General features: G+C 41.3%; 1 protein-coding gene across 6 annotated transcripts in view; it reads right to left on the reverse strand.

The window, feature by feature from the left end:
- The window catches only part of MBTD1 (mbt domain containing 1), an 83,446-nt gene that overhangs the window by 16,416 nt on the left and 49,906 nt on the right, over positions 1–17,124 (reverse strand). For all 6 annotated transcript variants that reach the window (XR_004054882.1, XM_030922593.1, XM_030922595.1 and 3 more), the window contains exons 7-13: positions 13,010–13,127; positions 9,697–9,831; positions 9,032–9,120; positions 8,275–8,509; positions 7,598–7,653; positions 7,168–7,272; positions 529–676 (exon numbers count right to left, since the gene is read on the reverse strand). Coding sequence is in view for 5 of the 6 variants with exons in the window: in XM_030922593.1 (XP_030778453.1) it covers positions 529–676; positions 7,168–7,272; positions 7,598–7,653; positions 8,275–8,509; positions 9,032–9,120; positions 9,697–9,831; positions 13,010–13,127 (886 nt within the window). In the remaining variant the exon portion in view is untranslated. The remainder of the gene's footprint in view (positions 1–528; positions 677–7,167; positions 7,273–7,597; positions 7,654–8,274; positions 8,510–9,031; positions 9,121–9,696; positions 9,832–13,009; positions 13,128–17,124) is intronic.

Consider the following 17,124-nt stretch of genomic DNA (forward strand, 5'->3'; position numbering starts at 1 on the left):
GGTAACATAGTGAGAGTCCCATCTATACATACAAAGAAAAAAGAGAGAAAAAAAAAAAGTCAGACATGGTTGTGCCTTTCAGCTATAGTTTCAGCTACTAGGGAGGCTGAGGTGGGAGGACTGCTTGGGCCCAGGAATTGGAAGTTACCGTGAGCTATGATTGTGCCACTGCACTCCAACCTGGGCAACAGAGTAAGACCCTGTCTTTACTGGGGAAAAAAAAAATTATGTATGCCATAGCCTGTTGAGCCTATATTACTGACTCAACAGAGTTTGAGAATACCAATTCATATTATAAAATACACAGATGCTCAGGAAAAATTATATACTACTGTAATTTATTACAGTAAGCTAGAATACAGTACTTTATATTTTTAGAGCAACCTACAGCTCCTGTATGTATTATGTTTATCCACACACGTTATATACGTACTCAGGAAATCTAGAGCTGTGTTAAATGTTGTAAATGGAAACCATGTAACAAGAAAGCAAAGATTAAACTCCAGTGTTTATATTAGGATGAAGTACCTCTGGGTGGAGTAAGTTCAATCATGTTAATTTCACAGAAACCGACAGGAAAAATAGAAGGAGAGGTTGCATGGTAACAGAACCAGTCAGATCCGTCTGCTGCTTCTGAGCCATCGATCCCAATCATCAGGAATCCATCAGCTAGCACCTTTTAAATTAAGAGAATTCTAAGTACTTGAAATTAGATACTATTATTACAAAAATAATACTTTGACATTCTAAAAGAAAGGAAAATCTATTATATAAAGGACTCTTCAAAGTGAAACATGCTTCTCTATTGAGTTATGTTAAGTAACAGAAGTTTTAATGAAAAAAATCTATGTAAATTCTAGTGTGTTCCAGAAATAAAAGCAGGATTACCTAGAACTGACCTCAGAGGTGTGGGAAAAGCAGTGCCTTTGACCATGGCTATAGCTGCCTGCTGTCGCAGCATCATGAAACTGGGGCTGAGTGCTCTTACAATTTACCTATCTAGTTTTAGCTAGGCTCCAGATCCTACTTGGTAACACTTTTACTTCTTTCTTTCTATCACACAGAGTTTTTACAAACCGTCTCCACTTTCTTCAACCTCCAACTTCATCTCTTTTATGCTACAGATAACCATACTCCTCTATGGCAGATGCTAAGGCTGGTCCACGTTAAGGGTCCTCTTGTTCGTTTCTTCACGCCTCAAAGACTGTTGTAACAAGTAACCCACTCCCCCTTCTTGAGACAAGGTCTCGCTCTGTCATTCAGGCTGGAGTGCAATGGTGCGAACATGGCCCACTGCAGCCTTGACCTCCGCGGCTCAAGTAGCTTCTGTCTCTGCCTCCTGAGTAGCTAGGACTACAGGTGCACACCATCACACTTGGCTAATTTTTTAATTTTTATTTTGTAGAGATGTGGTCTCACCATGTTGCTCAGGCTGGTCTCAAACTCCTGGGCTCAAGTGATCCTTCTGCTTTGGCCTCCCAAAGTGTTGGGATTACAGGCACGAGCCACCACTCCCGGCTGTCCCCACTCTGCCCTTTTTTTTTTTTTTGAGACGGAGTTTCCCTTGTCACCTAGGCTGAAGTGCAATGGGTCGATCTTGGCTCACTGCAACCTCTGCCTCCTGGGTTCAAGTGATTCTCCTGCCTCAGCCTCCCAAGTAGCTGGGATTACAGGCATGTGCTAGCATGCCCAGCTGATTTTTGTATTCTTAGTAGAGATGGGGTTTCATCACGTTGGCCGGGTTGGTCTTGAACTCCTGACCTCAGGTGACCCACCCACCATGGCCAGGCTGCCCCTGCTTGTTAAAACTAAGACAAACTTCCCCATCTTGTCCTATTACCATTGGAATTTTGCTTTCAAAAGACCATCTTTTATATTCTAATGTTCCCAATTTCCATTATATTAAAAATACTTTGGCCGGGCGCGGTAGCTCGTGCCTGTAATTCTAGCACTTGGGAGGCCAAGGCAGGCAGATCACCTGAGGTCAGGAGTTCGAGACCAGACTGGCCAACATGGTGAAACCCTGTCTCTACTAAAAATACAAAAACTAGCCAGGCATGGTGGCAGGCGCCTGTAATCCCAGCTACTTGGGAGGCTGAGGCAGGGAGAATTACTTGAACCTGGGAGGTGGAGGTTACAGTGAGCCGAGATCTTGCCACTGCACTCCAGCCTGGACTTGACAGAGCGAGACTGTCTCAAAGGGGGAAAAACAATTTTTTTTTACTTTAAAATAGGTTCAAAGTTATAGAATAGAATAAACTCTATTCACCCAAAGACTCAATTCAAGTTACATATATGCAACTCCTTGCAGTTAATTTTTGTCTTTATCTATTATTATATACACTTTTTTTTTTTTTTTTGAGATGGCGTCTCACTTTGTTGTCCAGGCTGGAGTGCAGTGGTGCAATCTCAGCCCACTGCAACCTCCCCCTACTGGGTTCAAGTAATTCTCCTGTCTCAGCCTCCCAAGTAGCTGAGATTACAGGTGCTCACCACCACACCCGACTAATTTTTGTATTTTTAGTACAGATGGGGTTTTGCCATGTTGGCTGGGTTGAATTCCTGGCCTCAAGTGATCCTCCTGCCTCTGCCTCCCAAATATTCCTGTGTATTTTTTATTTGTTGAATTTTTGTTTTTGGCTATCTTTTTCCTACAGTATTTTGCCTTTAAACTGCTAAATTCATGAATAAACTCCTAATTTGCCCAACCCAGTGGCCTTTTCCCCCAGCACTACCCTCCTCAAATTTCAGCCTCATTGAGTATCTGCTACTTGCTCACTACTATTTTTTTTTTTTTTTTTGAGACAAGGTTGCCCAGGCTGAGGTGCAGTGGTACAATCATGGCTCACTGCAGCCAACTTCCGTGAGCTCAGGGGATCCTCCCACTTTAGCCTCCTGGGTAGCTGGGTCTATAGGTGTGCCACCACACCCAGCTAATTTTTGTAGAGACAGGGTTTTGCCCTATTGTTTAGGCTGGTAGCGAACTCCTGGGGGGCCAAGGTGGGCTCAAGCGATCTGCCCGCCTCGGCCTCCTAAAGTACTAGAATTACAGGTGTGAGCTACCACACCCAACCTACTCTTAACTTTCTGAAACATTCTCTCCTAGTCTCTTATGACATTCTGGTCTACCAATCAATCTTCTCATCTCTCTGATCATTCCTTCTGCATTCCTTTTGGTACTTGCTCTCTCACCTCCAACCTTCACATTTCTGATTTTAGCTTTTTTCTGTCTGTTTTGATGACCTCATCCACCCCAGTGCTATAATGATCAACTTTTACACCAGTGATTCCTAAAGTTTTATCATGAGTTTGCCTCTCTTCCAGGGTCTCGGTCCAGCATTTTACCTGCATGCTGAACATATTCTCTGAGTTAGTACAGGGTGTCAAATCAACAACTCCTCTTACTCCTTTAGAGGTAATCAATCACTGTGTTCCACAACTCCACCTCAACTTGCCATTAATCTCTGTCTTGACTTTGCTATCTTGTTTGATATAATTGCTTTCAGCCATCCTCTATGGATGCTGCCCCTCTTAGACGTAAAAATTTCCTTCAGTCCAGTCTCTGTTCAGGCCAGAACCTTTACACCAAGTTATCCTGTCTACTAAAGAACTCTCAGATGACTTGACCAAGTGTTTAAAGCCTGTAATACTGGTTCCACACTATCTTTTGGTCTCTTCCCCCAAGTTCCTTTCTCTGGTTATTTCTTTTTTTTTTTTTTTTTTTGAGATGGAGTCTCGCTTTGTCACCCAGGCTGGAGTGCAGTGGCCGGATCTCAGCTCACTGCAAGCTCCGCCTCCCGGGTTCCCGCCATTTTCCTGCCTCAGCCTCCGGAGTAGCTGGGACTACAGGCGCCCGCCACCTCCCCCGGCTAGATTTTTGTATTTTTTTAGTAGAGACGGGGTTTCACCGTGTTAGCCAGGATGGTCTCGATCTCCGGACCTCGTGATCCGCCCGTCTCGGCCTCCCAAAGTGCTGGGATTACAGGCTTGAGCCACCGCACCCGGCTTCTCTGGTTATTTCTATATGGTAAACATGTACACTGAATTTACTACTCTCAAGTTTGACAGCTTTGCCTAAGACCTCTGGACAGAACTACCCCACTTTCATGGGATTCCTTTCTTCATTCTTCTAAATACAGGTGACTGGACTAAGGACTTGTATGTATCACATATGGAACCAAACTAAAGGCTTAGCTCAGCTACTCAGACTCTTTCTCAGTAATTAGAATTAACAGACACAGAGACTGCTGTCACATGGGTGGCAGCTGGAACTGAAAGGATCCTCCCACCTCAGCCTCCCAAAGTGCTGGAATTGCAGGCATGAGCCACCAAGCTTGGCCTTGACTGTGATTCTGGTCATGTAGACATGGAGTAGATCGTGGGAATCTATGTGACTTTTGTTGTTGTTGTTATTTGAGATGGAGTCTCACTCTATGCCTAGGCCGAAGTGCAGTGGCTGGATCTCAGCTCACTGCAACCTCCACCTCCCGGGTTCAAGCGATTCTCTTGCCTCAGCCTTTCGAGTAGCTGGGATTACAAGCACACACCACCACACCTGGCTAATTTTTGTATGGAGATGGGGTTTCATCATGTTTGCCAGGCTGGTCTTGAACTCCTGACCTCAAGTGATCCACCCGCCTTGGCCTCCCAAAGTGCTGGGATTACAGGTGTAAGGCATCGCACCAAGCCTTTATTTTTTTCTTTTTTTTTTGAGACAGAGTTTTGCTCTTGTTGCCCAGGCTGGAGTGCAATGGCACGATCTCAGCTCACTGCAACCTCTGTGTCCCAGGTTCAAGCAATTCTCCTGCCTCAGCCTCCCAAGTTACTGGGATTACAGGCGCCCGCCCCCAGGCCCGGCTAATTTTTTTGTATTTTTAGTTTCATCATGTTGGCCAAGCTGGTCTTGAACTCCTGACCTCGTGACCCACCCTTCTAAAGTGCTGGAATTACAGGTGTGAGCCACTCGGCCTGGCCTCTTTTTTTTTTCTTTTTAACATGATAAAGGTGTTTCAGGAATCAGTGTTTTAATTTTTTTTTTTTTTTGAGACAGTCTTGCTCTGTTGCCTAGGATGGAGTACAGTGGTGCAATCTCAGCTCACTGCAACCTCCCCTTCCTGGGTTCAAGCAATTCTTCTGCCTCAGCTTCCTGAGTAGTTGGAACTACAGGCGCCTGCCACCATGCCCAGCTAATTTTTGTGTTTTTAGTAGAGATGAGGTCTCACCATATTGGCCAGGCTGGTCTCGAACTCCTGACCTTGTGATCTGCCTGCCTCGGCCTGTTTTAAATTTTATTGGGTCATTCTAATCACTAGTCAGGAAAAGGGGAAGAACAGGGTTTGGAGCCAGTCTTATCCAGCTGTTTGACCATGTGCCATGGCAGTCATCATAATTGTTTTTGTTTTTCTTTTTTTGAGATGGAGTCTTGCTCTGTTGCCCAGGCTGGAGTGCAGTGGTGCCATCTCGGCTCACTGCAACCCCCACCTCCTGGGTTCAAGTGATTCTCCTGCCTCAGCCTCCTGAGTAGCTGGGACTACAGGCGCGTGCCACCACGCTTGGCGAATTTTTTGTATTTTTAGTAGAGACGGGGTTTCACCGTGTTAGCCAGGATGGTCTTGATATCCTGACCTTGTGATCTGCTCGCCTCAGCCTCCCAAAGTGCTGGGATTACAGGTGTGGGCTACCATGCCCAGGCCATCATAATTGTTTTTCTTTTAGCTCAAGGTTTTCAACTGTTGAAATGTAAATCATGACTTAAGTTACACCTTTATGTAAGCAGATTTTCCTTAGGTGGTTCTAGACCATGGCTGTACATGATATTCACCTGGGGCCTTAAAAAAATGCCAATGTTAGCCAGGCAGGTGGCCCTTGCCTGTAATCCCAGCTACTCAGCAGGCTGAGGCAGGAGAACTGCTTGAGCTCCGGAGTTCGAGACTATCCTGGGCAATACAGTGAGACCCCATTGCTAAGAAAACAACAACAACAACAAACTGGCTGGGTGTGGTGGCTTGTGCCTGTAGTGCCAGCTGTTCAGGAAGCTGACGTGGGAGAACTGCTTGAGCTCAGGGCTGTGGTGAGCTATGATCACGCCACTGCACTACAGCCTGGGTGACAGGGCGAGACGCCATCTGAAAAAAAAAAAAAAAAAAAAAAAAGAAAGGTCAGGTGTGGTGGCTCATGCCTGTAATCCCAGCACTGTGGGAGGCCGAGGCAGGTGGGTCACTTGAGTCCAGGAATTCGAGACCAGCCCGGGCAATAGGGTGAAATCCCATCTCTACAAAATATATAAAAATTAGCCAGCACCTGTAGTCCCAGCTACTCAGTGGGCTGAGGCAGGAGGATCGCTTGAGCCTGGGAGGCAGAGGTTGCAGTGAGCTGAGATCATGCCACTGCACTCCAGCCTGGGTGACAGAGTGAGACCATGTCTTAAAAGGAAAAAAAAAAAAATGCTGGGTGCTGTGGCTCATGTCTATAATCCTAGAACTTTAGGAGGACTGCCTGAGCCCAGGAGTCTGAGACCAGCCTCCTGGGCAACCTAGGGAGACTCTGTACCTACAAAAATAAAAATAAGAAAAGTAGCCAGGCATGAAAGGACACACCAGTGATCCCAGCCATTCTGAAGGCTGAGGTGGGAAGGTCACTTGAGCCTGTGATCACACTACTGCACTCCTGCCTAGGCGACAGAGAGAGATTGTGTCTCAAAAAAATGAACAAACAAACAAAACCCAAGAATCTCTCTTCTAGGTCTTTTTGTACGAGCAGTTTCAGATGAGGGGGAAAAGAGAAAAGAAGCAAAAACTACTACCAAAAGGAAGAAAAAGGCCTAAAAAGGAAACACAGGAAACTGAAGATAAACTTGGCCTTGTTACAATTCTAAATTGGACTAGTCTTGACTAGAAGTAACTTAAATAAATATTTTTCCTCTTAATTAGGATATACTTCCACAAATAAATGTAGCAGACTCAAAATGACAATCTTGACAATAAACTATATAAGAAAGATCAGGAATTCAAATTTATTTTGAAATTCCTAGCAACCTTCTCTCCAGTGAAGATACACACACATACACATTTTATGTCAAAATGAGTATGCTTGGGGACTCCTTCTATTAGCTTACTTACACCCAAATCCTATAATTGCATTTCTATATTTTAAAACCTATTATCTTACCTTTCTAATGGTTGCGACACATATTGTAGAAAGATTTAATGGGTCTATAGCTTCCAACTTCATTCCTTCCTTGAACCATTCCCCACTCTGGTCTACTTCTTTTACCTAAAGAATTATATGAAAGCACATCTACTGTTACAAATGTTGTTATTTTAATAATTAAAATATTACCAATGTGAAAAGATTTACCAGGTGCCTTCTCCTACCTACCTAGTATTATAACTCAAACTTCCATCAAAGTTTAGAGAGAATTCAGACAAACAGAATTTAAGAATAATTATAATAAAGAGTTGTGACACCTATGAATTTACAAGGTCTTAATTCTTTTAAGTGAACACATGTAACTGTGATTTCCGTAATTTTAGGAAAAAACCCACAACCCTCTTTCAAACCTAATTTACAAATGAGGGTTCTTATAAAAACTTCTTACCTTAGCAAATAAATGTGGTGGTGTATCAAAATGTCCATCCTGTTTCTTTGTAATATCTACAAGGAAAAGTTACACACTAATCTGTCAGCATTTGTGAGAAGACCAAAAACCAAGTTCTTTGAAGGCTTCAAACTCACAAAGTATGTCATACTGTAAAACATGGCAAAAAGACATGCCTTCTACATTTGGGGTGAATAGTCTTTAATAGTCTTTTCTCTCTTCAGGGTACATGTGCATATATGCTTTTAAATATATTCGGCCAATTTTAATGCTCATAATTTTAATGTAATTCCCTAGTTAAAAAATTACAACTTTAGAAGCATGTTTTCATGTGCTTAGTATTAAGTCTAACCACATTTAATCTTGCTATTTTGATTAAAATTGAACGGAAAGGGAAAGGGATATTTAGATCTTTCAAATGGGCTGAATAATAAAAGAAAGAAACAATTGTAGTTGTGACCAAAAGTTCATTCTTTTGGAGAACAAGTGGAAGGAATATAAAAAAATTTATTAGGACACTAATATGGTGTGAACCTTCACTAATTAAGGTAGAATAAGCAGCCCAAACAACTAGAATGTTATTTTTGATCAATGCAATTCTGCAGAGAAAAATAACCAACTAGTATAATTCAGCCTCAATGATGCTTTTGATAGGAGTTCTTGTGACAGGTGCTTACCAGATCTTTTGAATCGATGACCTATGCTTCGAGACCAACCGATATGATGTATTAATGGGCTGTGCATATGGCACCAGAAGTCATCTGTTCTATCTTCGCTTTCTTCATACACTAGTCTTAATCTTCCTCCAATTATACTTTCCACCACTGCTACTCGTGTTCGACACAAATGCCTCTTGTCAACCACTTCTACTCTCATGCAAGGTTTGAAAGGATACTGCATACTCTCTGAAACCTTAAAAGCATACAAAAAAAACTGCTCGAAATTCATGACAAAGGTCTACAAGAAATTTTCGTATTATACTGTAAAAAATACTGAATGCACTTGAAATGTAACACACCTCATCTGATTCACAAAATTAAACCAATTCCTTAAAAATGTTCTTTGTTACCCTTGTTTTTTAGAGCTCTTCAGTCTTTTTTTTTTTTTTTATTTTTGAGACGGAGTCTCGCTCTGTCGCCCAGGGTGGAGTGCAGTGGCCAGATCTCGGCTCACTGCAAGCTCCACCTCCTGGGTTTATGCCATTCTCCTGCCTCAGCCTCCCGAGTAGCTGGAACTACAGGTGCCCGCCACCTCGCCCGGCTAGTTTTTTTTTTTTTGTATTTTTTAGTAGAGACAGGGTTTCACTGTGTTAGCTAGGATGGTCTTGATCTCCTGACCTCGTGATCCACCCGTCTCGGCCTCCCAAAGTGCTGGGATTACAGGCTTGAGCCACCGCGCCCGGCCTCTTCAGTCTTTGTAAGATCCTGTTTTTACCTTTTGTGAGAAATCAGGAGGAAGTGTTTTGGCACCAGTAAGTCGTTTCACTAGAAAAGCTTTCCAGTTTGTATATTTATGCTGAATAGCTAAAACAGAAGAAATAACCAGTCATACTTTGGCAAAAAAGAACTGCTTCATAAATTATTTGTTAAAAAAGTAACGAATTTCCTTGCAAAGTCAAGACTATTAACATTCTGAAAGGTAACAAATATAGAGAAAGCAAATATATGCCTTGCCAGCAAAAAGCTGCTTGACACCAAAAAATTACTTTAATTTTTCTTTTTTTATTTTTTGAGATGGAGTCTCGCTCTGTCGCCCAAGCTGGCGTGCAGTGGCGCGATCTTGGCTCACTGCAATCTCCATCTCCCCAGTTCAAAGATTCTTCTGCCTCAGCCTCCTGAGTACAGGCACACACCACCATGCCCAGCTAATTTTTATATTTTTAGTCGAGATGGGGTTTCGCCATGTTGGTCAGGCTGGTCTCAAACTCCTGACCTCAAGTGATCCGACTGCCTCGGCCTCCCAAAGTGCTGGGATTACAGGCAGGTGTGAGCGACCATACCCGGCCTTTAATTTCCATATTACTTTAACATTACTACGTGTAAAATAGCATTAAAGTACACATATGAAAAAAGTAAGGTAAGGGTAAATAAGCTACTTACTTCTAGGAGGAACAAGAGGTTTTCCGCTGGCTGCACACCAACCAACTGGATGGATATCAGAACCACATATATTGCACCAGAAGTCCAGACCAGAGTCATTTTCAAATCCTTCATATCTTAAAAGGGCATTGTAACCTGAAACCCAGAAATAAATCACTACATAGTAAGAAAATAAAATTAAATAAAACAATACCGCACCTGACAGCAGTTATCAAACTAGTGTCTATCTGCAACAGAATCACCTGCAGGGTTTGTTAACAGACAGATTGGTGGGTCCCCCTCCAGAGATTCTGATTTCGTAGATCTTGGATAGAACTGAGAATATGCCTTTTTAAGAAGTCCTCAGGTGATGTTGTTGCTGCTGGTCTATGGACCAAACATTTGAGAATCATTTGTTCAGTGCAAACAGTTCAACTGTTCTCAGAGCATGGCCTCCTTACATGTATTTCAATTGTACCCATAATTTCTTTTTCTTTTCTTTTTTGAGATGGAGTCTTGCTCTGTTGCCTAGGCTGGAGTGCAGTGGCGCAACATTGCCTTACTACAACCTTGGCTTCCTGGGTTCAAGAGATTCTCCTACCTCAGCCTCCTGAGTAGCTGGGATTACAGTCACATATATTATGTGTGTGTGTATATATATAACTATACATATGACATATATTTATGTATAAGCATATAATATAAACATATAAAATACATATTATATATTTATTTGTATTATATATAATTATATATATACGGTTTATGAAGACAGGGTTTTGCTCTGTCGCCCAGGCTGGAGTGCAGTGGTGTGATCTTGGCTCACTGCAACCTCTGCCTCCCGGGTTCAAGTGATTCACCTGCTTCAGCCTCCCAAGTAGCTGGGATTACAGGCTGTGTGCCACCACGCCCAGCTAATTTTTGTATTTTGTAGAGATGGGGTTTCACCATGTTGGCCAGGCTAGTCTCGAACTCCCGACCTCAGGTGATCTGGCCGCCTTGGCTTCCCAAAGTGCTGGGATTACAGGCTTGAGCCACCACGCCTGGCCTTGAAGTATATTTCAAAGAAACTGCTTTATCCAGCTGCTCAGGTGGCCAATTACTCCTGGATAATTTGAATGTAGCTACTTTAAGAATCTAAATTTTTCTGTCATATGTATTTAGAAATAAGATTTGAATATGCCATGTAAAAAGTTCAATAAACACAAAGAAAATTACGTAAAATGAGTTAAAAACTGTATGTCCTAGGCAAATAGGAAGCCTTATTCTTGGAAAGTACAAAAAATATGTAATATATCCTATTTATAATTTTATAAACTTTATGTTGACAAAAGATTATGATTTAATTTAAGGTCTTTAATGAAACAGAAAAACGCCTATATATGTATTTCAGGCTAGGAGACAAGTTTACTAAGCATTTTCATGTCTGTGAAAAATTTATAGCATGAAATGTTCAGTTTTAAAATTCAGTAATTTCTTAGAACAATTTATGAGTTTGCTAATTATTGCTGAACTCTAGCTTCTGGTTAACATTAGACTCACTTCTACAATGGCATTAAAGTGGCTTAAAGAAGATATGTGATGCAGTTAGATAAAAGAGAAATGTAAAATCGGAGATGGAAGGCAGAAGTAATTTTTGGATAGTAAATGCACTGATTTTAAGAGCTATTTAAATATAACTAACTTAAACACCCAGGGCAAAAATAATACGCTGTTATTTTAAATTACAGTGTAGAGTTAATACAAGCATTTAGCGAATGCTCACAAAGCTGGGAAAATGTTTCAAGAAAAAGATGGGGGCCGGGCGCGGTGGCTCAAGCCTGTAATCTCAGCACTTTGGGAGCCCGAGACGGGCGGATCACGAGGTCCGGAGATTGAGACCATCCTGGCTAACACGGTGAAACCCCATCTCTACTAAAAATACAAAAAACTAGCCAGGTGAGGTGGCGGGCGCCTGTGGTCCCAGCTACTCAGGAGGCTGAGGCGGGAGAACGGCGTGAACCCAGGAGGCGGAGGTTGCAGTGAGCTGAGATCCGGCCACTGCACTCCAGCCTGGGCGACAGAGCAAGACTCTGTCGCAAAAAAAAAAAAAAAAAAAAAAAAAAAAAAAAAAAAGATGGGGAATTGACTTGGGTAGTAGTACAGTTAAGTACAGAGTTGGGACACTCTTGCAGGAGTAACCCAAGGCACAGAGGTGACAAAAACATGCTGTATAAAGGAGAGAGGGAGATTGGCCTCATCACAACAGATCATTTATGCTGGAGAACTACAATACATCTGGCATGTGGTATATGGAGCAACTCATCAATAGCCATGAATGCCATAAACGCTGGCCATCTTGATCCTTTAAGTACAAAGAGGCCATAAAAGATGCTTGAACATAAAAATAAATTTAAAATAATTTTTAGGTAAATTAAGTCAATTAGCAGTACACAGTCGAGCAGTCTGCAGTAGTACTCACTGAGTACCTTGTCATATTAACGCCTGGTAGTAGTCAACATTTGGCAGATGTGAACATGCTGGAAAAAATACAAGCCTTATACTTCTAGATATCATCCTTTGTCCACATTGCCTACCACAGTAGATTCCTAACATGTTTATTTCATGAGCAGTAAAGGGCTTGGTATGATGGAGGCAGTGGGAATAAAGAGAAAGGAAGAACTCAAGATACATAAAATTATCAATACTTGTATAAATTTGGTATTAAGGTTCTTATCACTTTTTTTTTTTTTTAAATGGAGAATGGGTCTCACTATATTGCCCAGGTGGGTCTTGAACTCCTAGGCTCAAGTTATCCTCCTGCCTCTGTCTCCCTAAGGGCTGGGATTATAGGCGTGAGCCACTGTGGCCAGCTCTTATCAATTTTTTAGTACCTCAACTTCTATTACTTTTCAAAGTGACATATACATTATGGCCTATATATCTGGTCTATTGCTGGATTATTTTTATGACTGTGATCTAAGAATGACTTTTACATTTTTAATGGTTGAAGAGAAAAAAAAGGATATTTCATGATACATAACGATTATATGAAATTCAAATTTCCTGTAAATAAAATTCTACTGGAACGCAATCATGTCCATTTTTTTACGTATTGCTAAGGGTGCTTTCATGCTATAATGATAGAGACAAATAGCTGTGACAAGAGATCATATGGCCTGCAAAGTTGAAAATATTTGTTTGGCTTTTCACGGAAAACAATTTGCCAATCTCTGCCCTCTATCGTGACATATTTTTTATTTGGCAATACTTGCAAAATTTATAAACATGCTTTTTTACAAAAGGTTACAAGGATCACTGCATTTTCTTCTAAATTATTATTCATGCTTTTCACCTGCTAATTTTACAATTCCAGCAATCCAGAAGACTTTGGTAGGTAGGCTGCAGTCTGTATTGGGAACTTCTACTCTCACATTTTCTGAGATATCACCCCAGCAGGTCCCCATAGGTGCCTGTCATATAAAAATCATTAAATTATTGTCTTATTAACATAAAGGCTAAAACATATCAATGAAAATTACGCATTATCATCAATAATAGGAATATTAAACTAAAAATGCCATTTTAATTCCATTTGTTTCATAGAATTCTATCTGGAAAAAGTCAGTTTCAGTGACAAACAAGATGAAGAGAGAATTCACATATGTTAGACTAGATTCATGCTGACTTCAAAATCTGATACTGTCCTAATATAAGATTTAAGCAGCAATTTTTCTAAGAGTGGAATTACAAACTCAATAGCAGATTTAATAGGATTAAACTGATTTAAGAAATTTATTATTTTTAATATGTACTGAATGAATACACTTTACCCTAATTTCTAATTTTAAAAGATCTGGCCAAAGAGCAGAAAGAAAAACAATTCCAATCAGCAATGTGGTTTCCAACAACATGAATAAGAGAAACAAAAATTTTCAATTTAAGTTAAATTCACAGAATATAAATCGAGTCCACAAAGATGGACATGAGGGAAAAGCATTGGATAAAGTTATTAAGAAGGTGGAGTTGAAGAGTTTTGGAGACGAGTACCATGGTAAACTATTTAAATTATTTCAAAATTTCTCATGTAGAAATTACTATAAAGAGAAAACTTCCAGTGTTAGAACTGGTAATCACTAGCCTCCCACAGCAAATGGTTAAGATGGGGACTCGGAAAATCAATTAAATGAGCATCATGAAGGGATTTTCCAAAATCTAACAGATGTTCCCAAAGTACAGTTTCCATTGTATTTTAATCTTTAAAATTCAAGGTAATTCACAATTACTTGGAACTTATGCAATGGTAAATTAAATCAAATAAGCACATTTAAGAATATAAATGCTGATAATACTACAGTTTGTGTTGCTCTGGATAATCAGCTCCTGATTACATTTAGAACCTTGATCATAAAGAAAAGGATTATGTGAGGTTATAAAAGACTTGATAGTATGAACAAATCAGGAAAAACCAAAATAGCCTCAAAGCTCAAAGATGAGCAAAGATATCCAGGAGTTACATGAACTAGCCAATTTGAACATTAGGCAAATGTCCTCCATGCAAGGCCCCTCCTACTTTGGTGGATGCTCACCCAACAGGAGGATTAGCCTAAAACAACATTCAACCCCTACCCTCTCAGTAGTTTCTGGAATTTCTGAAGGAGAGGAAGAGAATGTCAAATACCGAAGTTGGATCAGTCTAGAAACCAAAGAGAATCAATTAATGGCTAATGGTTTAAATAGTAAGCAATGAGTATACCTCAGTAACTGGCAGACATGGACTAGGCTCAACTATCTGCGGTTCTGGACGGGTACATATAATTATCTCCTCGACTTGTGCAAAAAATAATATATTCATTGTGACTACCTCTTCTTTTTTAAACTGAAAGACTGGACTCTTCAGGTTCTGCTATCTTTCCCCTATATCATTCTAGACTGTAGGGCCATCCCTATTGCCAGCAGATATGATCAAAAAAGGAGAAACTAGAAGGAAGACAGGTAACATAAAATAAGCTAACATATATTAACACAAAGATCATGTCTTCATTTTTGTGAGGATGTACTAATTAGAGCAGAGATGTAGTTAAATGAATGCAGTGCAGCATCCATCCCTCTTTGTCTGGTTACCAAATTTGTGAATTGGGTTTATTTTTCACTGAGAAGAAAGAGGCGTGCTTATGCTAATGAGCTGGGGGTCACTGGTGAGTTTGGCATACAATATTCCCTTTTGAGCTAAATGTGACAATCTGTCATATTGACTTTTATTTTTTTAAAGCCTTAACATTTGTTGGGAGAAAACTTTTAATACTATTTTATTAAAGAAAACAAAAGGTCAATATGCTTGCTTAAAAAATTATGTTCATTTTGGTGGAGGATACTGTGTTTTGGTCCCTACAGTCTGGATTGGTATAGGAGAAAGTAGCAGAAAGTGACATTTGTTCTTGCCTGTAAGGTTGTGGTTCTGCTAGGCCCTCTTAAACCAATCCAAATGGTTCATTCTAAGAAAAAAAATGAAGAAACAAAAACATCAACAAGAAAGAGCACCACGGTCATAGCATAGTATGTGCTCAATGTGTTGAAATAATACGGTAATTTCATAGATATGTCTGCCCTTTAGTTTAAAATGAATATTCTTAAGTGTGGAAGACTAAATGACCCAGGGCTTGACAGCCATCTTCGTCCAAGTCATCTGTCTTCGCTTGCTGGCAGGAGGGATACCTCTGAAAGTCTGGATTGGCATAGCATGAACTAGCAGAACCATAATTTACAGGTAACAACAAATTTACCTTCCAGACTCAGGACGCGAGGTCCACCTCAGGCTCCTCCCAAACAAGGAAGATCTGCTCCACCACTTCCTGCTCCAGGGCCACTCGTGAGGGCTATCTGGGAGCGACTCTCCTTCCCTGCAAGGTAAGCTGTCATCAGGTCCTGCAGGACATGGCCAAATCCAAATGCTGAGGGGTCCCCAACACAAATGTATGACAACCTCCACATGACTGTAAGAAAATAACTGGGTGGGAAGTCTTATTTGCTGGACTTCAAGATCATTCCCAGATGGTCCAACCGCTCAGCTGGCTAGTATTCAGACTCTCAGGGGGCTGATGCACTGCACACACGATGATTTATGGCAGACATAGAGATTTCCCTCTGCAGAGCTGCCAACCAAAGATAACCATACAATCTTTAATATTAATCTGTAAGTGGGCAGAGACAAGACCTGAGGTCGCATATAGGTAACCAAGAGGGAATAATTTATCCCAATGAGATGGCAAATGTACAAAAAGCCATCATTAAAATGTCTTCAGACTAACAGGCAAAGTACATCTAGCAGAGAATGATGAAATATTATTTGGCCAAAAAGGGGAGAAAACATTACAGAAATTTAAGTGGAAAGAAACGAGAGTTCCTAAGTACTACTTACTAGAATTTTCTGGTAGAAAATAGAAAAAGAAAAAAAAAACAAAACCAAAACTGTTCCTGTCTTCTCCATAAAGTCCACTCACCCCCCCCCCCGCCCCCTTTTTTTTTGAGACAGAGTCTCACTCCGTCGCCCAGGCTGGGGTGAAATGGCGCAATCTTGGCTCACTGCAACCTCTGCCTCCTGGGTTCAAGCCATTCTCTTGCCTCAGCCTCCCGAGTAGCTGGGATTACAGGTGGGGTGCCAGCAAGCCTGGCTAATTTTTGTATTTTTAGTTTTGTCATGTTGGCCAGGCTGGTCTCTTAACTGGTGACCGCAGATGATCTGCCTGCCTCAGCCTCCCAAAGAGCTGGGATTACAGGTATGAGCCACTGTGCCTGTCCTCCAGTCACCTTTTGATACCAGAATCTACCTTTTGGGGTGGTGGTAGCAGGCAGATGGGGAGTCCAAGGAGAAGACAAAAAGGAAAATGGGATGCCTGGGGTGGAAGTAAGATTAAGGCTGAAATAATGTTATGCATATGTGAAACGACAGGAAACACTGGTTACTAATTTGAAAGGCGGCCAGGTGTGGTGGCTCAGGCCTGTAATCTCAGCACTTTGGGAGGCCGAGGCAGGTGGATAACCTGAGGTTAGAAGTTCAAGAGCAGCCTGGCCAATATGGAGAAACCCTGTCTCTATTAAAAATCCAAAAATTAGCTGGGCATGGTGGCACATGCCTGTAGTTCTAGTTACTTGGGAGGCTGAGGCAGGAGAATCACTTGAACCCAGGAGGCGGAGGCTGCAGTGAGTCAAGATCGTGCTACTGCCCTCCAGCCTGGGCAACAGAGCAAGAATCCATCTCAAAACAACAACAACAACAACAACAACAACAAAATGCATTAAAACAGTCCATAATTTTTTTGAAAAAACCATATTAAACCAATATCACTAAAGAATTGGCACAGTGTGGTGGCTCATGCCAAGCACTTTGGGAGGCCAAGGTGGGCAGATCACTTGAGGCCAGGAGTTCAAGACCAGCCTGACTAACAAGGCAAAACCCTGTCTCTACCCAAA

The sequence above is a fragment of the Rhinopithecus roxellana genome, chromosome 19 (assembly GCF_007565055.1).
Source record: "Rhinopithecus roxellana isolate Shanxi Qingling chromosome 19, ASM756505v1, whole genome shotgun sequence".
NCBI lineage: Eukaryota > Metazoa > Chordata > Mammalia > Primates > Cercopithecidae > Rhinopithecus > Rhinopithecus roxellana.